Source organism: Jaculus jaculus, chromosome 1, assembly GCF_020740685.1.
Source record: "Jaculus jaculus isolate mJacJac1 chromosome 1, mJacJac1.mat.Y.cur, whole genome shotgun sequence".
NCBI classification, from domain to species: domain Eukaryota; kingdom Metazoa; phylum Chordata; class Mammalia; order Rodentia; family Dipodidae; genus Jaculus; species Jaculus jaculus.
In genome coordinates, this window is record NC_059102.1 from 215,657,649 (window position 1) to 215,683,311 (window position 25,663).

At 37.1% G+C, this 25,663-nt stretch overlaps 1 protein-coding gene across 32 annotated transcripts in view; it reads left to right on the forward strand.

The window, feature by feature from the left end:
• The window catches only part of Sorbs2 (sorbin and SH3 domain containing 2), a 381,956-nt gene that overhangs the window by 330,318 nt on the left and 25,975 nt on the right, over positions 1-25,663 (forward strand). For 17 of the 32 annotated variants that reach the window (XM_045142050.1, XM_045142051.1, XM_045142046.1 and 14 more), the window contains 10 exons: positions 130-264; positions 828-911; positions 2,744-2,800; positions 7,443-7,492; positions 9,863-10,050; positions 12,579-14,156; positions 17,209-17,297; positions 18,500-18,546; positions 22,296-22,410; positions 22,494-22,622. In XM_045142050.1, coding sequence (XP_044997985.1) covers positions 130-264; positions 828-911; positions 2,744-2,800; positions 7,443-7,492; positions 9,863-10,050; positions 12,579-14,156; positions 17,209-17,297; positions 18,500-18,546; positions 22,296-22,410; positions 22,494-22,622 — 2,472 coding nt within the window. The remainder of the gene's footprint in view (positions 1-129; positions 265-827; positions 912-2,743; positions 2,801-7,442; positions 7,493-9,862; positions 10,051-12,578; positions 14,157-17,208; positions 17,298-18,499; positions 18,547-22,295; positions 22,411-22,493; positions 22,623-25,663) is intronic. The other 15 variants (XM_045142062.1, XM_045142061.1, XM_045142068.1 and 12 more) reach the window with 7 other exon arrangements.

Here is a 25,663-nt window from a genome sequence, read left to right on the forward strand (position 1 = left end):
TCCTCCCCATGGGTTGTGGGGCCCTGGAACGCTTCCTCCCTCCAGGACCGCGCTGCCAGCTGATGTTCCCTGGGTTCCATCTGGGGCCCTTATCTAATGAATCAGTGTCTCCACCCCTCTCTCTTACAGCCCCCTCTCCCAACCACTCCTACACCCGTTCAGAGGGACCCTGACCGGAAGCCTCTTTCCTCCTCCCCCTCGGCAGACCTGCGCAGCCCTTCCCCTCCGCCCCGGAGCTGCGTCCCGGCGCTCTCTCCCATCCGGGTGAGCTCCTCCCTTCCTCTGCTTCTGTCGGGCCTGCGGGGAAGCTGGGGCAGCCTTCGTTACCAGCCGCTGAAGAGGCTTAGTCAGACACCGGCTGCCCCGTTCCTCGTCACCGGCCCGGGGTTCCTTCTGCCCTCCCCCAGTCCCAGCCGCCCCATCCCGGCAGCCAGCACCAGAGGGCGCTGGACTCCCTGAGGCTCTGCCAGGCCTCGTGCTGGCGCTGCCTGGCGCCAATGAGCGCAGGCACAGTGGGGTGGCCAGCTCGAAAGAGCCCCTGGCTGCCTCAGTTAGGCCTATTTTAACATGGAGGCCACGGTGAGTTGCCCATAGTTTCTGCCTGGGACTCAAGGGAGAATGAGCGGAGGCTATCGGGAGCTAAGCGACCCAGGGACGCGCATCTTCATAAGCTAATTGTACTTTGCTTCCTCGCTCCTGGTCCTGCTGAGGTTGGCTGGATGAGTCCGATGCATGTTTGCGAGTGGATGCGCGTTGATCATGCACACAGCGTTCCCCTCACTTCGCTCAGTGTGTCTTTTCCTTCCTCTCCTTCACATCCGCTCTAGACTGATCGCATAAATCCAGATGACATAGATTTAGAAAATGAGCCCTGGTATAAATTCTTTTCAGAACTGGAGTTTGGACGCCCGGTAAGTGAGGCTAGCCTGTTAATATAAGTCAAAGAGGAGAATGTTGTTTGATTTCCAAAGCCTATGATCAGAAGAGAGAGGGGTCATGGAGCGAGCGAACAAAAAGCTGGCTGGATAAAATGCATGCAGACGTGCTACAGCTTCCAGCACATTCACTTTTGTACCAAACGGCTGAATGTGCTCGGAGGCTTCCCATATGTGTTTCCAAACCATACACTAGGATTGCTCTTCATCTAATTAATTGCAAGTTTAACACGTCACAGTAGTTTCTGTCCTGGAAAATTTAAGATTATTATAACAGCTTGGAGTGGATTTGCATTTCTTGAAAGTTCCTTTTGGTCTAGTTCACCATAGCAAGCACCTTCCCATTGGTAAGAATTACTGTGAATATAGTTCCCATTTACAGAGGAACTACCAAGCCTCCAGAGAGTGCTAAGTTCTCTAAGCAGTTACTTAGTGAGTCTTCCCCAAGTCCTTCCAAAAGGAGAAAACTGGGAAGATGGTTCAGCTGTTTAAGGCACTTGCAATTCCCCAGCTACCCATGTAAAGTTGGAGGCAAAAAGTGATGCAAGAGTCTGGAAGAAGCCCTAGTGCACCTGCACCCCACACACAAGGAAATAAATAAATGAATGAATAAAATATGTATTTTATAAAGAAGAGGAAGAAAATGGACTAGAAGCATCAAAGAATTTTCCCAAAATAGTAAGTGGCAAGGTCAGAAGCTAAACTTGGACCTGTCAGACAACAAGAACCTTTGAACAGTTTCCACTAATATACTGCCAGAACATTCCCACTAGAAAAGACTCCATTTGCTGATGGATACAGAGGAAAAGAAAAAATTTCTAGTTTTGCTGTGAGCCACCAGCCACCAAGTCTGACCCCTGACTCCCACCAGCAGAAGTCCCTAATCGGGCCTTATGGGGAACTGATTAGTTGAGGACAAAGTGTTAAATTTCAAAGAACTTCTTATAATAATTCAAGCTCTGTTTAGAACTGTATGCATCAAGAGCAGTGCATTTCATATGTGTTGTTTGCATGCAGTTTCTGAATATTAAACTGCTAAGTAACACCAGTTACACTGCACAGCAATTTTACTAGAAATTAGAGTCTGTTCTGTTTTCTGCCACATTACATACTTACATACTTTTATGATGCTCACATACTATCATTGGATGGTGACTGCAGTCCCTTTTATGCATTAAATGCAAAGGAGTCTTGGTTAACATTGTCATATTTGATTGAATTGAATCAAATATGACTGTAATGAATATATAGCAAAATTTTTCCTAAAGTGTCTATTACCTAATAAGGAGGGAATATCTCTCATTTCTTCTGAAGTAAATCCTAGTATTATCATAAGTAGTTTTATGTCAGAGGAAAACTGTTCTCTAGTTTTATATTACATATTTATTATTTCTGATTAGAGACTTTAGGGATCATCTTCATTTTTGTGTTGAGCCTAAATTATTAACATTTTCTGTAAACATTTCCAGACACCCAGGGACACTCACCAGCATGCTCTCCACTTGTTCCCATGACATTTCTTTAATAAATCTGTCATTCTGCTATGGCCACAGACCAAGAGTGCTAATTGTGATTTGATGAATTGAGTTTATAAATATACTAACTGAACACTAGCATTCTTGCCCAGTGCTGGGGAATATTTGCAAGTACTACACTCTTCCTCCATTCAAGTCACACTTTTTATGTATCTGATGCAATTGGCACTCAATTCTAACTGTTGTCACTTTTCCGTATGTTCATTACTTGCTGCCATTGACTCTCCTCATTCCATCCCTCCACTTATGCTTATGCGGTGCGTCTACATCCAGCCTCCTAAAAAGGCTCTGGACTATGTTCAAGATCATTCTTCTGGTGTTTCCAATGAGGTAAAAACAAATTATTCTCTCTTTGCCAGACTTCTCCCATAGAGGCTGTTACTGTGAATCTGAGCATCCATAATTTATATAAATTCAATGTAGTGTCCGAACTAGTTTTGAACACCTGTTCTGGTATCACTGTGTTGCATGTATGAAGTGCCATTACCTAGACAACTGTTCCCAAGGTGTTGGCTATTTCTGAACTGCAGGTAATGAGTCATTCCAACTGTGCCTTTTCATTCAACTATCCCGCAGCATGAACATAAAAACTTAAAAAGGTACAGATTAAAAGTTTAAGATCCTTACCTAACCAGATGTTTATGTCCCACATTTTTCCAAAATTTATTATTATTCTTTCATCCTATCAAATACTCAAAACTTGTGGGTTTTTTTCAGTCAAGAATCGGGATGAGAAATACCCAGCATGTGTGTTACAACTTCCCAGTTCCACACCCTTGTACTTCACATAGCCATGACTGCACTGGAAAACTCTGCTTAAGAATACTGATGACAGTCAGCGAGGTGAAGAATTTATCCCAGCAATGTAAATTTTTATTTTAGAATAAACAAAAAGAGTGTGAAAAAAGTTGAAAAGACCCTAAGTCAAATTCTGCTCTTTGCAAAAATAAATATTTTTTAAGCACTTTAAGATAAATTATTATTTTAAGCACTTTAAGAGACATAGCAAAAACATTACTTGGCTGTCAGCCAGATAAAAGCCTCTATGAGAACTCAGAAGCAGCTAGAACAGAAGCTAATGACATAAGCTGAATTTTCTATAATTATAATTCTGTAATTGTTCTAAGGTCTTAAGTGAATACAACACTTTATATTTCTTATTTTCATGGAAAAGTTTTCATTCAAGTATGTGCCACTAGCAGACAAAACTAATAGAAAACTTGAGGACATCATGGACTACTGATACATAGAGGTGATCACTGGATTTTCAGGCATAGAATCAGGAAATACTTGTTTCTAGTAATTCAATTTGTAATTCTAAATTATATATTTTGTAGTATACATGAGATGATGTATTGTTTTAACACCTGGATAGGTAAGCATCTTAAACCTTTAATCTGTACCTTTTTATTTCTTATATTCATGCTACTGGATAGCTGAATAAAAAGGCACAGTTGGAATGACTCATTACCTGCATAATTACCTGTATAAAATATTTGTATACAAAAAAGTAAGATAGAGGGCTGAGGAGATGGCTTAGCGGTTAAACACTTGCCTGTGAAGCCTAAGGACCCCTGTTCGAGGCTCAATTCCCCAGGACCCACGTTAACCAGATGCACAAGGGGTACACGCATCTGGAGTTCATTTGCAGTGGCTGGAGGCCCTGGCATGCCCATTCTCTCTCTATCTCTCTCCCTCTTTCTCTCTCTGTCTGTTGCTCTCAAATAAATAAATAAAAATGAACAAAAAAAGTAAGATAGAGTAATAGAAACATTCTGGGTTATTAAATTCAATAATTTTTAAAGCTTATACTTTGTAGTCAGGTCTATGCTCTGAAGAAAATCAAATTAAATAAATCATTCTATTCTCTGTGTTATGTTAGTTCTTTACCTAAAAGGTAAGGTTATATTTCACCATACAAGAAAAACCAAGAATTGATTCTGAAATTCAATTCAGTTAAACATTTTTCTCAGATATTTTGATCAGACATACCTAGGGTGTTTTTCAAAATACTTGATTTATGTAGTGTTGGAAAAGAAGTTAAAAATCAAATCTATTTCACTTATTTTCCAGGTAAGAAAAACAGAGTGTAGCAATTTTCAGACATATATTGAAATCAACTAATAAGATGGTGACCATAAAAAACAAAGCACTTATCTCAGCCCATGGTCTTCACTTCAGTGCTGTTTCTTTTTAACCATACTTTTGATATATTTATAGCTGACTCATAGAAACAGACTAACTAGGGGTGGGGGAGATGGTTTAGCAGTTAAGACACTTGCCTCCAAAGCCTAAAAACCAGGTTCACTTTCCCAGTACCCATTTAAAGCTGGATGCACAAAGTAGAACATGTGTCTCGAGTTCATTTGCCATGGCACTATGCACTGGGGTGCCCATTCTCTTTAAGAGAAAGGTAAAAAAAAAAACAAAAAAAAAAACTACTATGTTAACTGTTGAATTTATATAAGATTGGTTCTAGGAATTACCATTGCACAAGAGTTCTTGAGCATAGAGTTAGGAGAAACTTAATTTGGTGCATTCTTTAATGTTATTAACTAGTGTTAAACATTACTTTGATGGTCAACTATTTGCCACTGTCTCAATTGGATTGAGAGAGATATGTAATTTTACAGTTATTATAATATTAGCCTAAGGACATGTCTTCAGATTGTAAAGAAAATATGCTCCCATAAGATATCAAGATTCTGTTCTTAACATTTTATATAACATTTCTAAAAATGTAGCTAATAAGATATTACCTTAGCTACCATTAATCAAGGGCCTGTTATATATTACAAATAATATATTTTAATCTATAAAGATTACTGAGAAACTGATAGTAATGAAGACCCATTAAGAACTTGTAAGCAAAATTTATTCCATAATTATTTGACATAAGAATGACTTAGTTTCTACACTACATTAATAAGATCTTCTAGATGTGTTTAAATGATGGCTTTATGGAAACACCAAGTAGGTCATCATAGGTGAATTGAGAAAGCTCTTTTCTGGAGACAATTCCATTTGGGGATGAGTATCATGATTATTATACAAGATTTTCTTTTAGCCATCAATCTAGACTTTTGGCTATTACCTTATTATCTACTTCTAAACTTTCTCTGAAAATACATAAAATTGAAAACTGATTTTAGCTTATTTGAGGATATGAAAACGAGCACAATGAAAAATAATTATAGTTTCTTGGCCTAACTTCAAAATACAATTTATCAATTCTCACATAATGTCCTATTTCATGTTATGGTATTACTAAGGCTCATCAGAGATAGCAATTCAGTATTTCTGACCTCTCTACAGGTGTTTTAAGAGTATTCTGAACTTTACCTTAGTGATCAACATTGTGTAAGGGTGTTCCATAAAACCCATGATCCGCACAGTTGGCAATGCTCTGAGACTCTTTGGAGTTGCTCTTCTAGAAACATGAAGCTATCTGGTTTTATTATTTTCCTTGTTGTCTTTCTTTCTTCTTTATTTCTGTTTTCCTTCCCAGTATACAAGTTCAACAAATTAATCATACATACTAATCAGCTTAGCAGAGGATTTTTCAACCTATACCTATTAAAAACACAGGGTGTAAGGATTTTCTATGAACTAAAAATTTTAGAAGATGTTGCTTTTTCTGTCTAAACAGAGGGAGGAATAGTGTCATGTCAAGAGATAGTCTTCCTTGTTTCTGTGTAAAATTTCATTCTCAGTAAAATATATTAAATTAAAATATGAGTTAATATAAGCAACTCTAGAGTATGCATAAAGAATCACAAAACTATATACCAAGGTTTTATGTTGTTAACTGATCCTAATTTGCTTGTTAATGGAAATAAAGTTATAGAAATCATTTAAAGGTGAGGTTTAACGTCTAAGTAGGTTTTTAATATTCTGGTATAATGTTTCTATGTCATAGGAATTTAATATAAAAAGTTTTTCTATCAAATATACTATAGTTTTCATATAAACATTTTTCAAACCAGTATATCAGATTTTCAACAAACCAAAGTTTGTCCATGGTAATTAATTCAGCATCAAATATGACCAAAACCAATGTTATATTTACTTGGCATACTTTTCTCCAAGAATGCTACACATTATATAACAACTACTTTCACTTTGAAATGTCACCTTCAATATTTGGGAGGTCAATACCAATCCCCTGTCATATTTTGTATATTTCAACAATTATCTCAGTGAATAATCATTGGCAATGAAAACTTCATATCATTTTTGCTCAGTCCCAATTTTAGAGCACTACTCATAAAAAGGAAATTGTTCAAGGTATACTAATAAAGAGGGCATATTTGTATATTTAGATTCATTATATCATTTATTTTAAACTAACTCTGAACTCATCTTATAAATCTGTACCTGGACAAAGTCTTAGGTGGTATAGTTTAATTTCCAGTCAAATTCCATGAATTTTATTAAAACAAACTGCATATCTTTGTTGACAGGGGAAAGCTACATCCATTTCAGATTTTTTTTTTAAGATACCTGGCAAATAAGTAAAGAACTCTATATATTTTATGAGGATTGAATAATGACTGTAAATATTTTAAAATAATAAACCATTCCTTTATGTCATAAATTTCTGTGTATCTCAGACTGTGAACAAGTGTGTGGACTTAAGGTTTTAGAATAGCTTTAGTCCTCTATTCCATTCCACATTCCTGAAAAAATATTACTGATATTTTTTCTTTCACCTCCATGAAGCAAATGCTTGGGTTGTAGATAGTTTAAGTTCCATCACAAAATGCAGTACAGTTCATGATAAATAAAGTATGAGAAAGTGGAAATCAGGCTGCATGATTTCTCTTTGGTAAAACATTTTTATTTATCACACTAATTAATTTTTAGTCTTAATATTTATAATAATACTTTTAGAATTCAGGACTCAATATTGACAGACAAATGAAATTTATCCTGCTAATAATTTTCATGGAGCTATCTTTCACCTTAACAGACCTCCATATATCAGTCCTCCATAGACAGAAGCCTGGAAAGACCCAGTAGGTAAGAATTCTATTATATTACACAACCAGAATATTCCATGCCAGTAGTTTCTTTATTGGTAGTAATATTAATTGGTGAAATAGTAATGAAGATTATGTATCACTCATTATTTAACTATTCTAGCTTATTAAGTAGTTTTCTATTTTCCATATATCACTTTATATGATCATATCAAGAATTCATGAAAACTAAATGATGAAATTCTGAATTCGTTACAGAAAAAATAGATTCTTCCCTTTGTTGTCTCTGCTACCCTCAGTCTTTCTTCCTTCAAATCAGAATAAATAATTAATTTTCAATGCTGTTAGACAGTATTTATGATGTTGGTAAAAATTTTATAATTTTGACCACACGAATCAGAAATAATTTATATACATATATAATATATTCTAAATACATAAAAATGTCTAATCCATAGATAGTATTGTAATTTAAATATTAGTGTCCCCACTTTATTTTTTAACAGAGTAGCCTTTAGACTCAGTAACTCACAAAGTTTAAGAAAGAGAGAAACAAAACAGTTTTAGAACAAGATAGCTTATAACCATGAGGCAAAACTGCCCAGAGTCTGAGCAAAGTAAGTTCTGTTAGTAGACTTTAAACAGCATACTTTCTAAAAGAGTTTTCCCAAATTCATATGTAATTCAATTGCAATGTTGAATATTACAAACTCTCAGTTATATTGTTTCATCAACAAATATTTCGGTAACATTGATTTGTCCCTCTATAAATTTCTATCACCCTAAATTGAAAATGTTGTGTATTGGTCCTGCATCAGTTGGGTTTGTGAGTGCCACGCTCTTTGTGGTGAGCTCCTCCAACCCTTCCTTTGTTATCATGCATGTTTATATATGCACCTATATTGATTGATATATTTGAATTCAAGGGTCCTAATCTGACCTAAATATTGTCACAAAGGCAGAGGCATAGATAGCCAGTTGAGCTAGGCATTGGAGCATCCTTTCAGAAGAACACATATAAGTCCCAAGGACTGAGTCTACCTCTGTATCTCCATGCATGTGTGTTCAGTGTGCCCATTTGTAAATATGTGATAAGCCATAGTGCCTCAAAGTTTAAAATGCAAAGAAAGAAAATAGCTTACTTCTGTGCTCCATGAGAGCTATGTGCAGTATTGTCACTGCTGTTTACATGGTTTGGATCACAGATGTTGCATGTTTACAAGTATTCAGTAATGTTTTTCTTTAATGATAACCATACCCAATGTCAAATCCTTGATTAAAAAGGTAACTATCTTTACAGACCATAAATATGATTTTATACAACTAGGTAAAAGGAATCTTTAATAATCATTCACAATTTAAATAGGATATATTGGAACTCTAGTCTCAAGTCTACCAAAACTAGGACTTCTAGGAAAGTAAAAGGTGAGGGAAACTTACTTTCTCAATGCCCTCCTTGTTCCTGTCCTTTCCTCCAGTTAGGCACTATGTAATGGAATATGATTCAGGAATAAAAAGAAAGAAGCTGGGCTGGAGAGATGGCTTAGCAGTTAAGCGCTTGCCTGTCAAGACTAAGGACCCCGGTTCGAGTCTCGAGTCCCCAGGACTCACGTTAGCCATTTGCACAAGGGGCGCACATGTCTGGAGGTCCTTTGCAGTGGCTAGAGGCCCTGGTGTGCCCATTCTCTATCTATCTATCTGCCTCTGTCTGTCGCTGTCGAAGGAAGGAAGGAAGGAAGGGAGGGAGGGAGGGAGGGAGGGAGGGAGGGAGGGAGGGAGGGAGGGAGGGAGGAAGGAAGGAAGGAAGGAAGGAAGGAAGGAAGGAAGGAAGGAAGGAAGGAAGGAAGGAAGGAAGGAAGGAGCTGTCTAGTGAAAAAAACAACATGGAGGGGGGAAAAAAAGTATAGTACTTTTGCAGTCAGGTTCACATTGCTTGTAAAAATCACCCAACTGCAACTTCTCTGAAAAATAAAAATATAGTATATACATTTTTTGAAAAGATGGCTCTAAAGCAATTATTTTGAATGGGAGGAATTCATTTTTTTTTAATTTTTATTTATTCATTTGAGAGCAACAGACACAGAGAGAAAGACAGATAGAGGGAGAGAGAGAGAATGGGCGCGCCAGGGCTTCCAGCCTCTGCAAACGAACTCCAGACGCGTGCGCCCCCTTGTGCATCTGGCTAACATGGGACCTGGGGAACCGAGCCTCGAACCGGGGTCTCTAGGCTTCACAGGCAAGCGCTTAACTGCTAAGCCATCTCTCCAGCCCAGGAATTCATTTCTTATAATGCAGTTTGGGTACAGATATTCAGATGTTAAACCATTATCAAGCACAATCCACTGGTCTTTCTTTTACACATATTAACCTCTTCCAGTATTGTCAAAGTGACACAGATTCCCTTTTTCAGTTCTGCAAGCATGGCCAGTGACTTTAGGAAACGGAGGAAGAGTGAACCTACAGTGGGTCCACCCAGGGGCTTGGGAGATCAAAGTCTGAGCAGGACCAGCCCTAGTAGGGCAGAACTCCCAGGATCAAGTACCACCCAGATGAAGTCCTTCATTAGTTCTTCTCCTTCTTCCCCCTCAAGAGCAAAAGGTGAGCAATCACACACACATACACAGTTTTCTAGTTCAAGTTTCAGCTTACATTACCTGTGAGGGCAGTGCTATGTGCTGCCTTTTACCTGGAACGCCCTGAACCAATTATAGCTAGAAAACAATGGTTTATTCCTGCCAAGATTGTCTCAAGCTGGAAAGTGACTTGGGCACCTTAAAGGACTCAGTGTAGCATCTGTTACTATTATTTTCCCAAATACATTATTTTAACTTTTAAAAATAAACTAAATGTATTAAATAATTCACTATCATATTTATAAAAACGGCAGTTATAGGCTTTTTATATGTAGTTAAAAATTTTATAATGGGACTATAACTACCATAATAGTCAAATTCATTGACTAACAATTTCAAATAGTGATAGAAAAAAAATTGCAACCAAAAACATTCATTGGGTTTTTTAAAATCATAGATTACAAAATTATCTAATCTATTATTGTCACTTCTTTAATAATTTACTGTTTATTATAGTCAGCGTTCATAAAGTTACAAATATAAAATTTAGAAATCAACAGGCCATTTTTCCAGATGGCCTTTGTCCTCTTTGGAGCTTCAGGAAGCTGGGTGTTGAACAAGAACACTCCTTCAGGTTTCTCGAACATAAAAATGTACATGACTGAGAATTTTCCAAAGGTGCAAAATCGAAATGCCCTGAACTACTGGTCCCAAACTGCAAGTATTTTTTTGGTTTTTTGTTTTGTTTTGTTTTGTTTTTTGAGGTAGGGTCTCACTCTAGCCCACGCTGACCTGGAATTCACTCTGTATTCTCAGGGTGGCCTCAAACTCACGACGATCCTCCTACCTCTGCCTCCTGAGTGCTGTGATTAAAGGCGTGCACCACCACACCTGGCACCAATAATTTTTTTCAAGAACAAAATGTAACTAAGAGCCTCTTCAAGCAAACTACTTTTCTTTTTTAAATAAGGTCACACACTATAGCCTGAGGTGAACTGGAACACACTATGTAGCTCAGGCTGACTTTGAAGCTATATTTCATGTACTTTGCCTTGGGGACAAGAATGTTTGTGAAATGGAAAGTGAAATTGGACCAGTTTCCAAATGGGAAAAAGAGCATGCTAAAGGTGGGGCATAGTCTCTTCCAGTCTCTCATACTTGAATCAGAAAAGGTTTTTTAAATGTATAGGGAAAATGAATTCTATCAGGCACTCAAACTGTTGCCCCACATGGGTTAATGCTGAGCAGCAGATTATGTATGCAAGACAGACTGGGCATGATGACTAGTCTATGAGTAGGTGAGAGTCTCAGCCCTTCTAAGTAACCATCAAGGAGTGTGAGCACCATTCATTACACCTTTCCTCATTAACAAAATGATCTCCTCAGTTTCTACTCATCCGTATCAGCTAATATCTTAAGGAAGCAAGTATGTCATAAAATACCATTGATTCATTATTCTGAGATACTGTCCGAAATTTAAAAGGATTCTTATGAATTTAAATATTTGTTTTGTCAGAGAGTGCTAAATCAACTACTTCTTTTTAAACACTACATACGCACTTGATGTGTTTATCTATGTATCTTCCTTAATTGCTAAATTCAGCAAAGCAGAAGAAACAAACATTTTCATAGATATTCCAAATAAATGGCAAGTTTAACTCTGCTGTAAAATTACAAATGATTTTTAAAAATCCTCAGGAGAAAAGCAGAAATACATGGACCTTTGATGCAAATTTTACATTAATCCAATCATCTTTATAAAAACATGTGTCCTCATGAGATTGAAGGTGAGCTATTAAAGATGTAGTTTGAGCCAGGTGTGATGGCTTGTCCCTCCAATCCCAACCTTTGGGAGACTGATAGATTGTCACACATTCAAAGCCAGTCTGGGCTACATAGTGAGTTCCACATCATCGTCTACTACAGCGTGAATCTTTGTCTCAAAAGGAAGAGGCTCTTAGTTACATTTTTTCTTGGAAAAGTATTGGCAGATTGGCAGCAGCAGTTTGCAGCATTTTTAGGTTGCAGCTTTGGAAAATATTTGTAAAGTTTTTATCCATTATCAATGAAAAATTACCCAGCATAGTTACAAAAGTGTTCATGAGATGTACATTTATAATTACTTTTTACCTATCCACTACCATAAATAACATTAGCCTCAAATCCTGTCCCTGTTAAGTTGGTTAAGTCTATAACACTTTGGGCAGTAATTGGAAAACCTTTGCAACAATATATTATCATGCTGTCAACTTATGGATTACAACTGTGGTTTGGGCATACCATGTTGGCAGAAGGATGTTCAAAGTATTTAATAGAAATAAGTGCATGCTGTTCATGATTTCGTTAATTCTAATATCTGCAAAGTTACATTTATTGAAAATTTTTATCTTGCTTTAGAATTAGACGTTTTCTCTGAAGTTGGGGATCTGAATGTGCTAAGTCACACTAACTGCCTTCTCTTTGCTGTGCTAATACTGACATGCTATCCTCTCTTTGTGAACCTTTTAACTTCTCCAAATGTCTCTCTCCTGCCACGCTGCTCTGGATTGAAAGGTGGGGAGGATAGCAAAATGTGTCCATCCCTTTGCAGTTACGTGGGGCTCAATGGTGCCGCCTCTGGTGAGTTAGAGTACTGTAGCAATTATAGACGACATTTGGATGTTCCAAGGGACTCACAAAGGGCCATCACTTTCAAGAATGGGTGGCAGATGGCCAGGCAAAATGCAGAGATCTGGAGCAGTACTGAAGAGACAGTGTCCCCTAAAATCAAATCCCGTAGCTGTGATGATCTCCTTAACGATGACTGTGATAGCTTCCCAGACCCCAAGACCAAGTCGGAAAGTATGGGCTCCCTATTGTGTGAAGAGGACCCCAAGGAGAACTGCTCCAGGGCATGGACCAGCCCCTACATCCAGGAGGTTCGTGGTAACAGCCGATCAAGGGCCAGACACAGGTTGGCCCACAATGCCCCAGGGTTCCTCAAAATGTACAAGAAAATGCATCGCATTAACCGCAAGGACTTGATTAACTCGGAGGTGATTTGCTCGGTGAAGTCGAGAATAATGCAGTATGAGAAGGAGCAGCAGCCCAGGGGCCTGCTGCATGGATGGAGCCAGTCCTCCACCGAGGAGGTGCCTCGCGACATGGTACCCACACGCATTTCTGAATTTGAAAAATTGATTCAGAAGTCAAAATCCATGCCCAATCTAGGAGATGAATTGCTATCCCCTGTAACCCTAGAACCTCAACAGAATGGTGTGTGTCCCAAGAGGCGATTTTCCATTGAGTCTTTGCTGGAGGAAGAGACTCAAAGCAGGCATCCTTCTCAGGTTCACCTAAGCTACACATCGCAAAGCCTGGTGCCAATTCACATCGAAGTCACTAGTGATGAGCAGCCTAGAGCTCACGTGGAGTTCTCGGATAGTGACCAGGACGGAGTCGTGTCTGACCACAGTGACTACATCCATGTAGAAGGGTCGTCCTTCTGCAGTGAGAGTGATTTTGACCACTTCTCCTTCGCATCATCGGAGAGTTTCTATGGATCCAGCCACCACCACCACCACCATCACCACCGGCACCTAGCCAGCAGCTGCAAAGGCCGATGCCCCGCCTCCTACACTCGATTTACCACAATGTTGAAACATGAAAGAGCTAGGCATGAGAACATTGACCTTCCCAGAAGACAGGAAATGGACCCTGGCCTGTCTAAACTTGCATTTCTGGTCAGCCCTGTGCCTTTCCGAAGGAAAAAGAATTTGACTCCCAAGAAACAGACTGAAAAGGAAAAATGCAAAGCCTCTATGGTTGAGGCTCTGGACTCGGCCCTCAAAGACATATGTGACCAAATTAAAACTGAGAAGAGGAGAGGAAGTCTGCCAGACAACAGTATTTTGCACAGGCTCATCAGTGAACTGCTGCCAGACATTCCTGAAAGGAATTCATCTCTCTGTGCTCTGAAAAGGAGCTCCATGCACCAGCCTTTCCACCCACTGCCTCATGATGGTGCTATTCGCTGTCCACCCTACCAAAATGACTGCGGGGGGATGCCTCACATCACCTCTTTCCAAGATGTTGACACGGCCAATAACAACTACCACCCCCAGGACTATGAGAATGCACTGGGTGTGCAAGGTGGATGAACTTTTCTTTCTTAATCGTTGTGGTTCAGATACCCATCCTCCAGCTCATTCATTTTCCATGACTACATCTCGTCACCTGCTGTAAGACCACTCAGTGTGATTGCGTGTTGTCAAGCAAGGGCTTGTTGTGCAAACATGTCTGACTGAGTCCTTCTCATTGGCCTGCATAATAGTTGAACTTCACTTGTTGGCTTAAAGTGATCATCAATTCACAAAAGTTTGCTCACTCAAAAGTAAAAGGAAAGACATTTTGTGTTAGGACAAAAAAACTGGCACACAGAAAACAATGTCAATTTCATCTTGCTAGTATTTATTTTTGCTTTTACTTATACCACACACTGTGCATCAAAAACAATAAGCTGGACTTTTTAAAACAGCTTTCTATAATTGGAAATTTTCACACCAAGGCAGGTCAGAATCCATTTAAAAAAAATACCTACATCAGTTTTCTAAAATGCTGAGATAATTTTAAAAGAATATTTCAATGTAGAAACTACAGTAGAACATCAGTATCCTTAATACATCTTTTATTCATTTTGCAAAGTGAATCTATTCTAATAGTTGAACAAGTAGCCTTTTCTTTGATTTATACATTAAAGTTACACTTAATTTCTATTCATTCAAATAAGTTGCACAATTTAAATGTAAAAAATTCTATTTCAAAACAGTAAGCACTGAATGTGTGACTAACAGTGAAGAGAGGTTATTATTTATTTGATAACTTTCTCTGTTTAAATGGCACTATTTGGGTAAAATTTTTGTGAATGTATCTTTAAGCTATATATAAAAGTTCCATTTCCATCATGAAATGTATTCATTTTCTTTTCCATTATTAAATTTACTTTCAAAATCTGTATAAAGTAGGTTCTAAGTGACTCAACTCCATTTTCATAAATAACTTTGAAGTGGCCATGTAAGGACAAACAGCAATCCAAATGCACAGACGCTTGAGGTTTCAAAGACTTACATATACAGTCTGCTTAATATTTTTATCCAGTTCTTATGATTGATCCTCAGAGGAAATCTATATGTAGTGTAAATATCAGCAAGTGGAATGAACATTCTACACCTAGATGTGGGTTATCAGTAGATCTTTTAACCACTGGTACCACAAACACCTTTGTTGGCTACTTAAAGCTGGCAGGAATCTGTGGAAGGAACTGAGGACCAAGAAGATTAATAAAAAAGTGCTTTAGGTTGCACAGGTGCTAAATAATATGGAAGAAATACAAAACACAACAAATTCATAATTTGCTGCATAAAGTGCAATTTCTATACACAAAAGGAAACATTTCTGAAATTTCACAACAATGGAATATATATGGCAAAAATTGTTATTAGCCATTGGATAAATTTACTTATTTTACTAATGTTTACCTTTGCTTTTATTTGTGCTTTGTAACATGCAGCAAAACATTAAATTAGAAAGTCATAAACTCAATTTTATGACTGCAGTTTTTCAGAATGAGACAAGCCAGAATCTAATTCCTAATTTTAGAAAATTAGCTGCCTACTTTCTTCAACTTTGTAATTAGCAATTACAAAATTATTTAAAATAAAGATAATAAAGACAATTATCTCTCACTTTATATGCAGATATAGTACATTGTTGAACATGTTTTTAGAGGAAGTTGGAATACATTAAGAAATATTTCTGTTCTTTAATAAAATATTTACTTTCCATTACAGAATAGTTTGTATTCCATGAATTACTAAAAGAAATTCATAGTTTATGGTTATTATGAGAACCCTATAGTCATAAAAGACTTGGGTTGGAAAAAATACATGTCTATAATCCTGTCACATGCATGAAAATACTTGGTTAAGTTTTATCTTAAATGCTTATGATCATACTTTCCTAAGTGTATAGGCTTTGGAATTCACAATTCACAGAGGCTTAAGACAGGTGTCCTTACAGGTCTTTCCATCCATGTAACTGGTATCACATTTGCAAGCAATCAGGTCATCCTGATTTGTCAAACCTTAGAAAGTATTTTTTCTTATGAACCCAACATTTAAAGTCCTGGATGGATGAAATAAGATTTATCTTAATGATTAATACCATTTAATATAGCTGAATTTGCTAAAGGAATAAAAGAAAGAATTTTTTTTAAAACTTTGATCCAGTTACATTGGTAAAATTCTGTAACAGGAATTTTAGACTACCAGAATACTTCCAGTCTTTACTTTGAAGGTGACCATGTATTGCATAGATTACCAGAAAACGTTCAGCATTTCTATATATGAGTCACATAAATGTGTAAGGTGTAAGATACTGCTAAGAGATACTTGAAATCATAACTTTCTAATGTAATTATATTTTGCTTTAAGTTAAACAAAAACCTTAATATTTCATAAACAAACTGGCTACTTCATATGTGGCTTTCTATTTATCCCTTTGTTTTCTAAAATAAATATTTAGTTTATGATTAGTTATTTTATCACTTGGGACAAAGGAAGGCCACAAATAAGATGACATATTAAGACTCATTAAAAAAAAAAGACTCATGAGCATTTATAAACAGAAAAAGAGAAAGGGGAGAGGGGAGGGAATATGACCATAATCCTGTTATTGTGATACTATCTTTAGTTTCTATCTTCCTTTTTCATTACTCTTCAAATTATGTTCCACAAATCATTTGTTTCTACAAATTATTGCCATTTCCAAATTCTCCATCTTCTATATATCTTATAATAGTAATGACATATTAGAAGCAAAATAAGAATAATAAGCATTGCATATTTTTGAAATAAAAAATAAATCCTGTAACTGTGTATCACCTATACCAGGCTCTACAGGATAATTGATTAGCAGTATAATGATTATATTCATATAGATGATTATAACACTTCTGCCACTTGGATAATTCTCCTTTTGAAATGTTCATGTTTTTGTGTTTGTCACAACTTTATAGTTAACTATGAGCTTTCTGTCCATGGTGTCTGTATTTGAGGATAAAATGTTTGCCACCAGTGAAAGTAGATGATTGTTTTCCTTTCAATGAAGTGAATACTCACTCTATCTGTCCCATCCTTTCTAATAGAACATGAATCCCCTAGAAGTTACTCATCTACTTTGACTGACTTGGGAAGAAGTACACCTAGGGAACGAAGAGGAACTCCAGAAAAAGAGGTAGTAATTTTAACAATATTAGGGTCTTTTTACAGAACCTATTTGATAAAGCACTTACCAGCCAAATTTATATCCAAAGTCACTAATAAAGAACTCAGAGTGGAGCATTAAAATAATAACTGACAATCTAGAAAAAATATGCTTGGAGCTTGAGTCTAGGACCTGAGCTGCTGTCATTGGCCAGCTATGGTCCATTTAAAGCAGTGAAACTTTTCTGAGTTCTTTCCTGGCACCTATGAATTAACAGTTGTAGTTCAAAGAGTCTTGCATTCCCCTGCTTTGTTTAGAGACCTTTTTCTGTATATCTCCTGGCCCACTGACCCAGGAGCGAGCCCAATGTCAACTGTGTTGCAAATCAATTCAAATTTGACACAGACACTTCCTGTTGACTTACTTTTGCTGGAGAGCACCCCCAAAAAATACCCTTTATCCTTCTAGTTCTTATAACATCACCCCTCGTAACTATCTATGTACTAACTAACTCTTGATCTATGCCCCTGAGATAGGGTTAAAGCACTTGTTCCTATATACCCTCCAAGTCGTAAGCCACTCCAAAAGAACTCAGAAGTGTTAGAGCGTCCAGTGCCTGTGCAACCCCCATGCAGTCAGAAATTGCTTGTTTCCTGGAACTCATTGTGAAATCACAGGGAAAGAAAGTAGGGTGGAAAATTCTGCTGGTGGCCACTAGATACTGGGTACATGGTGCCTCAGGTACATTTGTGAGACCCTAAGTTTGAGGGTAAATATGTGTACAACATCATAACTGAAGGATGAACCAAATGTTTCCCAAGCCCTCCAAGGGTGCAAGATGATCACATCTGTATTTTTGGCTGATAACTAGCCTCCCTATAATTATTGAACTAATATTGTTCCATATATTGATAACCTATATTTTCTCTGGAAAACCTTTTTTAGTAGTCAGATTGCAACTAGGACAGAACCTTCTGAAGGTGTTTTATATCATTATGATATGAGTCTTTTTTTAGTTCCTAAAATTAAATATGATGAAGGTGCTACTATATCCCTATTAGAGCTTACAAATCTAAATCCAGAGGTAATCAGGGCTGGTAAATTGTAGATAAGACTTATATGGTATATGCCTAATAATTCCTTGGGGTTTCATTTTACTTCCATGCATGTCAAACTGCTTTCTTGTAGGAAATCTAAACTTTAAATTAGTGATAATTTACTTTTCTTTTTAGAAATTGCCTGCAAAAGCTGTTTATGATTTCAAGGCTCAGACATCTAAGTAAGTAGGAAAAAAGTTCGTTGTATGATTGAACTCAGCTTTGATGACACAGTAACAGTTTAAAAGATAAACATTGTAGTAGAGTGTGTTACAAGTAAGACTCAATTTCCAATTCCATAGTTTAGTCAACTAGTTCTTTCAGAATTACTAATCAGAATGGGATAACTTATTTTAATTTTGAAGTTAATTGAGAAAAAATGAGTTTTAAATCACATTTAATGGAATTTATTTGTCCACCTACATCAATGACAGTCTGTGGGGTGTTTAAGTAAAACAAAATCTCCACCTCTCAGCACTCAGAACTTGAGGATGCTAAGCAAAGCCCTCTTGTAGTCCTTTCATATTGGGGTTTTCATAGGCCTGGGTTGCATTAATTCCTTCAGCCTGTTTCTTTGGAATTTGTTTATCCAAGAAGCCAGTGGTTCAGGAAAGTCATCACTGAGGACATGATAGACATAGCAGGGAATTGACTAGATCTTCCATGGCCCATGGGCACAGAACTTAGGAAACTTTGGTCTTCATTAGAATCCAATAAACTGAATTCATTACAGATTTCCACTAAATTGTACTGTTGCTTAAACTAAATATACATAACAACAAATATTCCATTTATTTGTTATACAATATGAGTTACTAGTTCCATACTCTTCCTGTGATAGAAGACATAAGAATACAAAATAACTCAGAATTTGGTAATACTGACAAGATAGGGAATTAACTACATAGAAAGATCCTATTTAGAAATTAAAATATTAACCATGGCTTAAATCTGGTATTAAAACTAAAATCTTGAAGAAAAGTTTACACCTTTTGATTAGATAAGTAATCTGTGTTAGTTTTCCATTGCTACAACAAAATAAATTATATAGAGTAGAATTTCCTGGCCAACAACGCTTTTCTGCATATGATTAAGCTTGTCAATACTTCACCATCTAGAGGGAAGAATACCTGAGACGCCACACCTCTCAGAGTAGCTAATGGCAGCTAATGGTTCCTGGGACAGCAGGAGTCAAGTTCACCAGTGGTGTAGCCACTGGTAAGCTGCCCATTTAACAACAAATGACTTTCCACCCATTCCTGTTCTTTGGGGATGATGTGACAATTTGTATGATGGATGTTGCAATATAATGACATTAAGCATGTATTTTATTTCCTCTTTGCTATAATCAAAAACTTCCTTAAGAATCTACTTCCCTGAGGAATTGCAGAACATATAGAGGATGGGTGTCTGCCCAGGATTCATAGGTGTTCTGTGAAGTCTTAATAAAAAAAAAAAAAAAAAAAAACAAGCTTCAAAAAGAAAGAATAGCAGGGTGTGGTGGCACATGCCTTTAATCCCAGCACTCGGGAGGCAGAGGTAGGAGGATCACTGTGAGTTGGAGACCACCCAGAGACTACATAATGAATTCCAGGTCAGCCTGGGCTAGAGTGAAACCCTACCTCAAAAAACCAAAAAAAAAAATAAATAAAAAAAGAAAGAATAGGGCTGGAGAAATGGCTTGCCAGTTAAGGTGCTTGCCTACAAAGCCTAAGGACCCAGGTTTGATTTCCCAGAACCCATATAAGCCTGATGCACATGACGGTGCATACACGTGTGTCTGGAGTTCATTTGCAATAGCTAGAGGCCCTGGTGTGCCCATTTACCCCCCTCTCATAAATAAATAAATAAATAAATAAATAAATAAATAAATAAATAAATTTTTTTAAAGAACCCTAAATTCTAAAAGGAAAAGAAAGGAAAAAAAAAAAAAAAAGATGAAGCCAAGTGTGGTGGCTCATGCTTTCAATCTTAGCACTCAGGAGGCCATCTTGGACTAAACAGTAAGTTCCAGATCAGCTTAGGCTAAACAAATGAAGTGGAAGATGATCTGCAGCACAGAGAAGGCATAGGCTGTGTCTCTCAACTTAGTTTGTTCCATGTGAAAAGCCCCTCACTCTGTGCCATCCATGCCATCCTCTTCTTGGTTGTCCTAAGTGAGGGTCAGGGAATTTTGCTGTCCCTTATACTACTATGGTAATGAAAATGGCACTGTGCATCATGCCCCAATGGCATGATTGGGTCTCTCCAAACTAATAAAACCTGGTTGTGTAAGCTTTTGGTGAAGTAGTTTCCATAACCACTTATACAGCCATCTCATAATTTGACTTAATAAAGAAAATTGCTCCTCACAGTCTATAAATAGTTTGATCTGATTGCAACTTAATGATATTCAGCTTGTTCTTTTCTCAGAAAATAAAAAGAGGAGCCATCCATCATCTCCAGGATAGTTCTATATTTGACACGAAAGTCAGGGTGAAAGATGAGTCATGCAGTTTTCAAAGACACACATTCCCAAGCAGTATTAAAAACTGTAGGACCAATCACATACTTAAGTCATCTTAATTAATAGATATGAATTTTTGTGCATATTTATGGATAAGAGTTACTTGTATCTGTTTTAAATAAATATGTATCTTAAAGGCTATTTCAGTTACTTAATACATCATGCATAATAAAATAAAATAAAATAAAAGTATAGCAAAGTAATTCACCAAAAACAATGTCCCAATATTTAAATAACAAAAATAATTATAAACTAATTTCTTCTAGGTCATCAGTAACCTCTATAAGAAAATACATCAAAAAAGAAGAAAATGCTAGCAAATACATCAAAATGGGACTCTAGTCAGGGACACATTTTTGAAAACTGGAAAATATGGCAGTTTCCCTTTTTCTAGAATTCTACTTTTCATATTTAAAGAAAAAATTAATTGCCTGTAATTTCCATACATACTCATTTTTAAAGCTACTTTCATCTAGAAAAAAATGAACTTGGTACCAACAAGACTATTGGGTTATAAATGTTTTATATATTATATGTATAGTATATAAATATATATGTATATTTGTTTCTGCATCAGGCATTGTGTAAAAGAAAGAAGTACTATATTTAAATGTAAATCTCTGTAGACCTCCTTTTTAAAGATTGCTAAAAGTGTAATGGATTTTGATATAAAGATTTTAGCACTCTAATAGTCATTTTAATATACAAATTTATGCAATTATCTTTTTATCAATGAAAAGTATCCTATATCTCGTGTAAACCTCTCTTCCTCATATACTCTTCATTAATAAATGATTCAACTTAAAATTCTGAAGTAAATAAGGCAGCAGCCTAGGGAGTGGAAAACAAGTGTATAAGACAGTGAGATATCATAGTCACCAAGTGTAACGGAGTGCTAAAGGTCCAGGAAAGTCCTTGCACCCCAAACCCTACGTTCATTTCTAATTTTAGTCAAAGAATTGAATTAAAAAGGAAGACTGAGAAGGATAATTACTAAATTTTTATATTTTATGTCAGAGAGAAAGAGAAAGAAAGAATTTTTTTAAAGCAAATGATAAATGGATGACTAGTTAAACACCTTCAGGACAGACATTAAAATGTCAGTGCAAATAAATCCCATTATTTTACAAATTTCACAAGCCTCAACTATAAACTAGTAAGATAATCACAATCTCTTTTCTCAAATTTCACGTAGTCTAGGATATGATCTATATGGCATGGAATGCTGATACTTGTTCTCCTTTAAAAATAATTTCTAAATTACATTATAAGTGAATTATCATAATTTGCAAGGAAAATCTTTAACTAAACTTGGCAAATTTTTACAGGTGGAAAGTACATTTCTGACACACCTAGGGAGAATACTGATCTTATGAATAACTGGTATATATCCAGAAAAGGTCCAATTCAATATGTCTCTTTCAGGGAGTTGTCCTTTAAGAAAGGAGACACTGTGTACATCCTCAGGAAAATTGATCAAAACTGGTATGAAGGAGAGCATTATGGACGAGTGGGCATTTTCCCAATCTCATATGTAGAGGTATGTCTGCTCCCTTTATCTCCTGCGGGTGATCATTCCAAAAGTTATCAAAGTTCAAGATTAATGAGTGCTTTCCTTTGTAGAAACTAACACCTCCTGAAAAAGCACAGCCTGCAAGGCCACCTCCCCCAGCCCAGCCTGGAGAGATTGGAGAAGCAATAGCCAAATATAATTTCAATGCAGACACAAATGTGGAGCTCTCACTGAGAAAGGTAACCCAGCTGTGCACTTCATCCATGCATTTGCAGTAAATTGTAAATCTTTGAGACCAAAATAGGTTACCTTCTTTCTTAGACCATTTTATATTTTCTACAAAGGACTCCTGGGAATGCCCAGAATTAGTTACCTCTGATCTTTGCATACTTCCACAGGGGGTTCTTTGTGATACAGAAAGCTCAGAAAGTGCCTCATGAGTTTGTCTGAGAAGCAGGACCTCCTAAGGGATGCCTCAGCTAGATATCAAATAGTTATGCATGGGAACATTGAGAGAGAAAAGAACTTTAAAACACCTCAAAATATTGTTCCATTGCCTTGTTATTCAGTTTTTTAAAAACATTGTTCCATTGCCTTGTTACTCAGTTTTTTTTAAAGGGATCCCAGTAGTTAGTTTTTTCTGAGATACCTTGGCCTCCAGAAAAGGTCCTAAAGAAATGAAGTTATTTCCTCTTTGGGGAACCTTTCTGAAGATCCATCAGTACAATCCTGTTTCCTTGATCATCCTTTATGACTTATCAGAATTACACTAGAAACCTATCCAATATCAGCAATTCATCTTAGTGATATAAAAAGACATCTTTTAACTTGTCACCCTACATAGTTGAGAAGAATAAATGAACCACTTCCATTATTTTTTACTTTATTTTTTTATTTTTCTTTATTTTTGTAGTGAGTGAATACACTCAAGTTGGTACCATGGTTAGCCTCCTCCATGTCCTCCCCCCTTCACAGGGACCCTCCTTGTTGGGGTATATGGGTCGTGCATTGTGGGGTTAGCCTTCGGTTTTGGGTAAGAGAAAATGTCTCTGCCTGTCATGACCCAACGTGTGCCTCTGACATTTTTTCCGCCCCCTCTTCCACAAATTTCCCTGAGCCATGTTGGGCTTATTTTAGGTCTGCTTCAGTGTTGAGATCTTGGGAGCCTCTGTGTCTAGATCTTGCTTAAAACAGCCACTTCTTCACATAACACAGAACAGACAATAATAAATTATTAATTAATAATAATAATACAGGGCCTAGGAAATCCCATGCCTATTGATGAAACCTTAATCGAGTGCAGTGAAAGGCAAGTCCACAGTACCATGCCTGGCAGAGCCAGGTCCCACTCTCCTTTCAGTCCTAATTCTTCACCATTAGCTGGTTCTCTGTTACACTTCATGCTGCATACAGCATAGAGAAACACCATAGAAGTACATGAACAGAAGGACAGAAGGACAGACTTTCCTGGTGCATCATACAAGCCATATAGCAGCCTAGCTAGTGACTGCCTATTCTTGGTTTAGTAAAAAATCTGATCAAGTTTTGATATTTGGAGGAATTTACTTTTCTTCAGCATGCTCTGCTCTGATGAGACAACTCATCAAACCACACAACTATGACAAAGAGCAAACTGTCTAGTACTGAATATGCTTCCTGTGCTGAGACTGATAAGTGGGTGTCACTTCCATACCTGATCAGGCCCAGCTCCCCAAAAGTCTGCATTGCCTATTTGAGGAAGCAGCAGGTTCTGAAACATGTGTGGTTTTGAGTTAAAAGCCAAATCAAGTACTATGGTATTGACTTGGTCATTATGGAAAGCATAATAGTGATTGGAGGAACTTCCACTGCTACAAAAGCCCAAGATTCAGTAGGAATACTTAGTGACAAAAATAGCATAGCTACCCACCAATCCGAATGAATGCTGGTGTTACACATCCTGATCAAACCAGGGTGATGTCAGTCCTGGCTATATCTATGGATATTTTAGGGTGTCATTTTGCACCCACCCTGTTCATTCATAATCTGTGCCTTTTTTGCACATGTAAATTAAAGAAGGAAAGTGGTGTGCCATTCATCTTTGTCCTTTCCAGCAGTTGGTTTATGCAACCCATTTGAGACATACCTTCCTAAACCTTCCAGGGGTGGGGGCATTCCATCAACTCTGACATAGATAAGAACAAAAAAAAGAGGGCTGGAGAGATGGCTTAGCAGTTAAGCGCTTGCCTGTGAGGCCTAAGGACCTCGGTTCAAGGCTCGATTCCCCAGGACTCACATTAGCCAGATGCATGAGGGCGCATACATCTGGAGTTCGTTTGCAGTGGCTGGAAGCCCTGGCGTGCCCATTCTTTTTTTTTTTCTCTCTCTCTCTATCTGCCTCTTTCTCTCTCTGTCTGTCACTTTCAAATAAATAAATAAAAATAAAAAACAAAAAAAAATTTAAAAAAAAAACAAAAAAGAGGGGGAGGTATTACCATGGGATATTTTTTATAACTATGGAAAATGTTAATAAAAGTTGTGAAAATAAAAAATAAATAAGTAAATGTAAAAAGAAGAAATAGATTATAATAAAAAGTTAAAAAAAGAAAGAGAGAGAGAAAGGAAGGAAGGAAGAGAGAGAGAAAGAATGAAAGAAAGAAAGAAAGAAAGAAAGAAAGAAAGAAAGAAAGAAAGAAAGAAAGAAAGAAAGGAAGGAAGGAAGGAAGGAAGGAAGGAAGGAAGGAAGGAAGGAAGGAAGGAAGGAAGGAAGGAAGGAAGAAAGGAAGAAAATGCTACTGTCATTGAGATGGTACCTTTTAAAATGATCTGTTTAAAAATAACTTCCAAGCTGGGTGTGGAGGCACAGGCCTTTAATCCCAGCACTCGGGAGGCAGAGGTAGTAGAATGACCATGAGTTTGAGACCACCCTGAAACTACAGAGTGTATTCCAGGTCAGCCTGAGCTAGCATGAGACCCTCCCTACCTTGGAAAACCAAAAAAGTAAAAAAATAAATAACTTCTGGAATGTAGAGATGGCTCAGTGGTCAAAGGCACTTGCTTGCAAAGCTTGATGACCTGGATTCTATTCTTCATATCCATGTAAAGCTAGATGTACAAAGTGCCACATGTCTCTGGAGTTCATTTGGTGTGGCAAAAGACCCTGGTGCACCCATTCACATTCATTTTTATTCTTTCTCCCTTTCTTTCTCTGCATGCAAATAAACAATAAAAGTATTTAAAATATAACTTCTACAAATTATTTCACATGATACCAGTATCAAACATGTCTAAGCCTATTCAG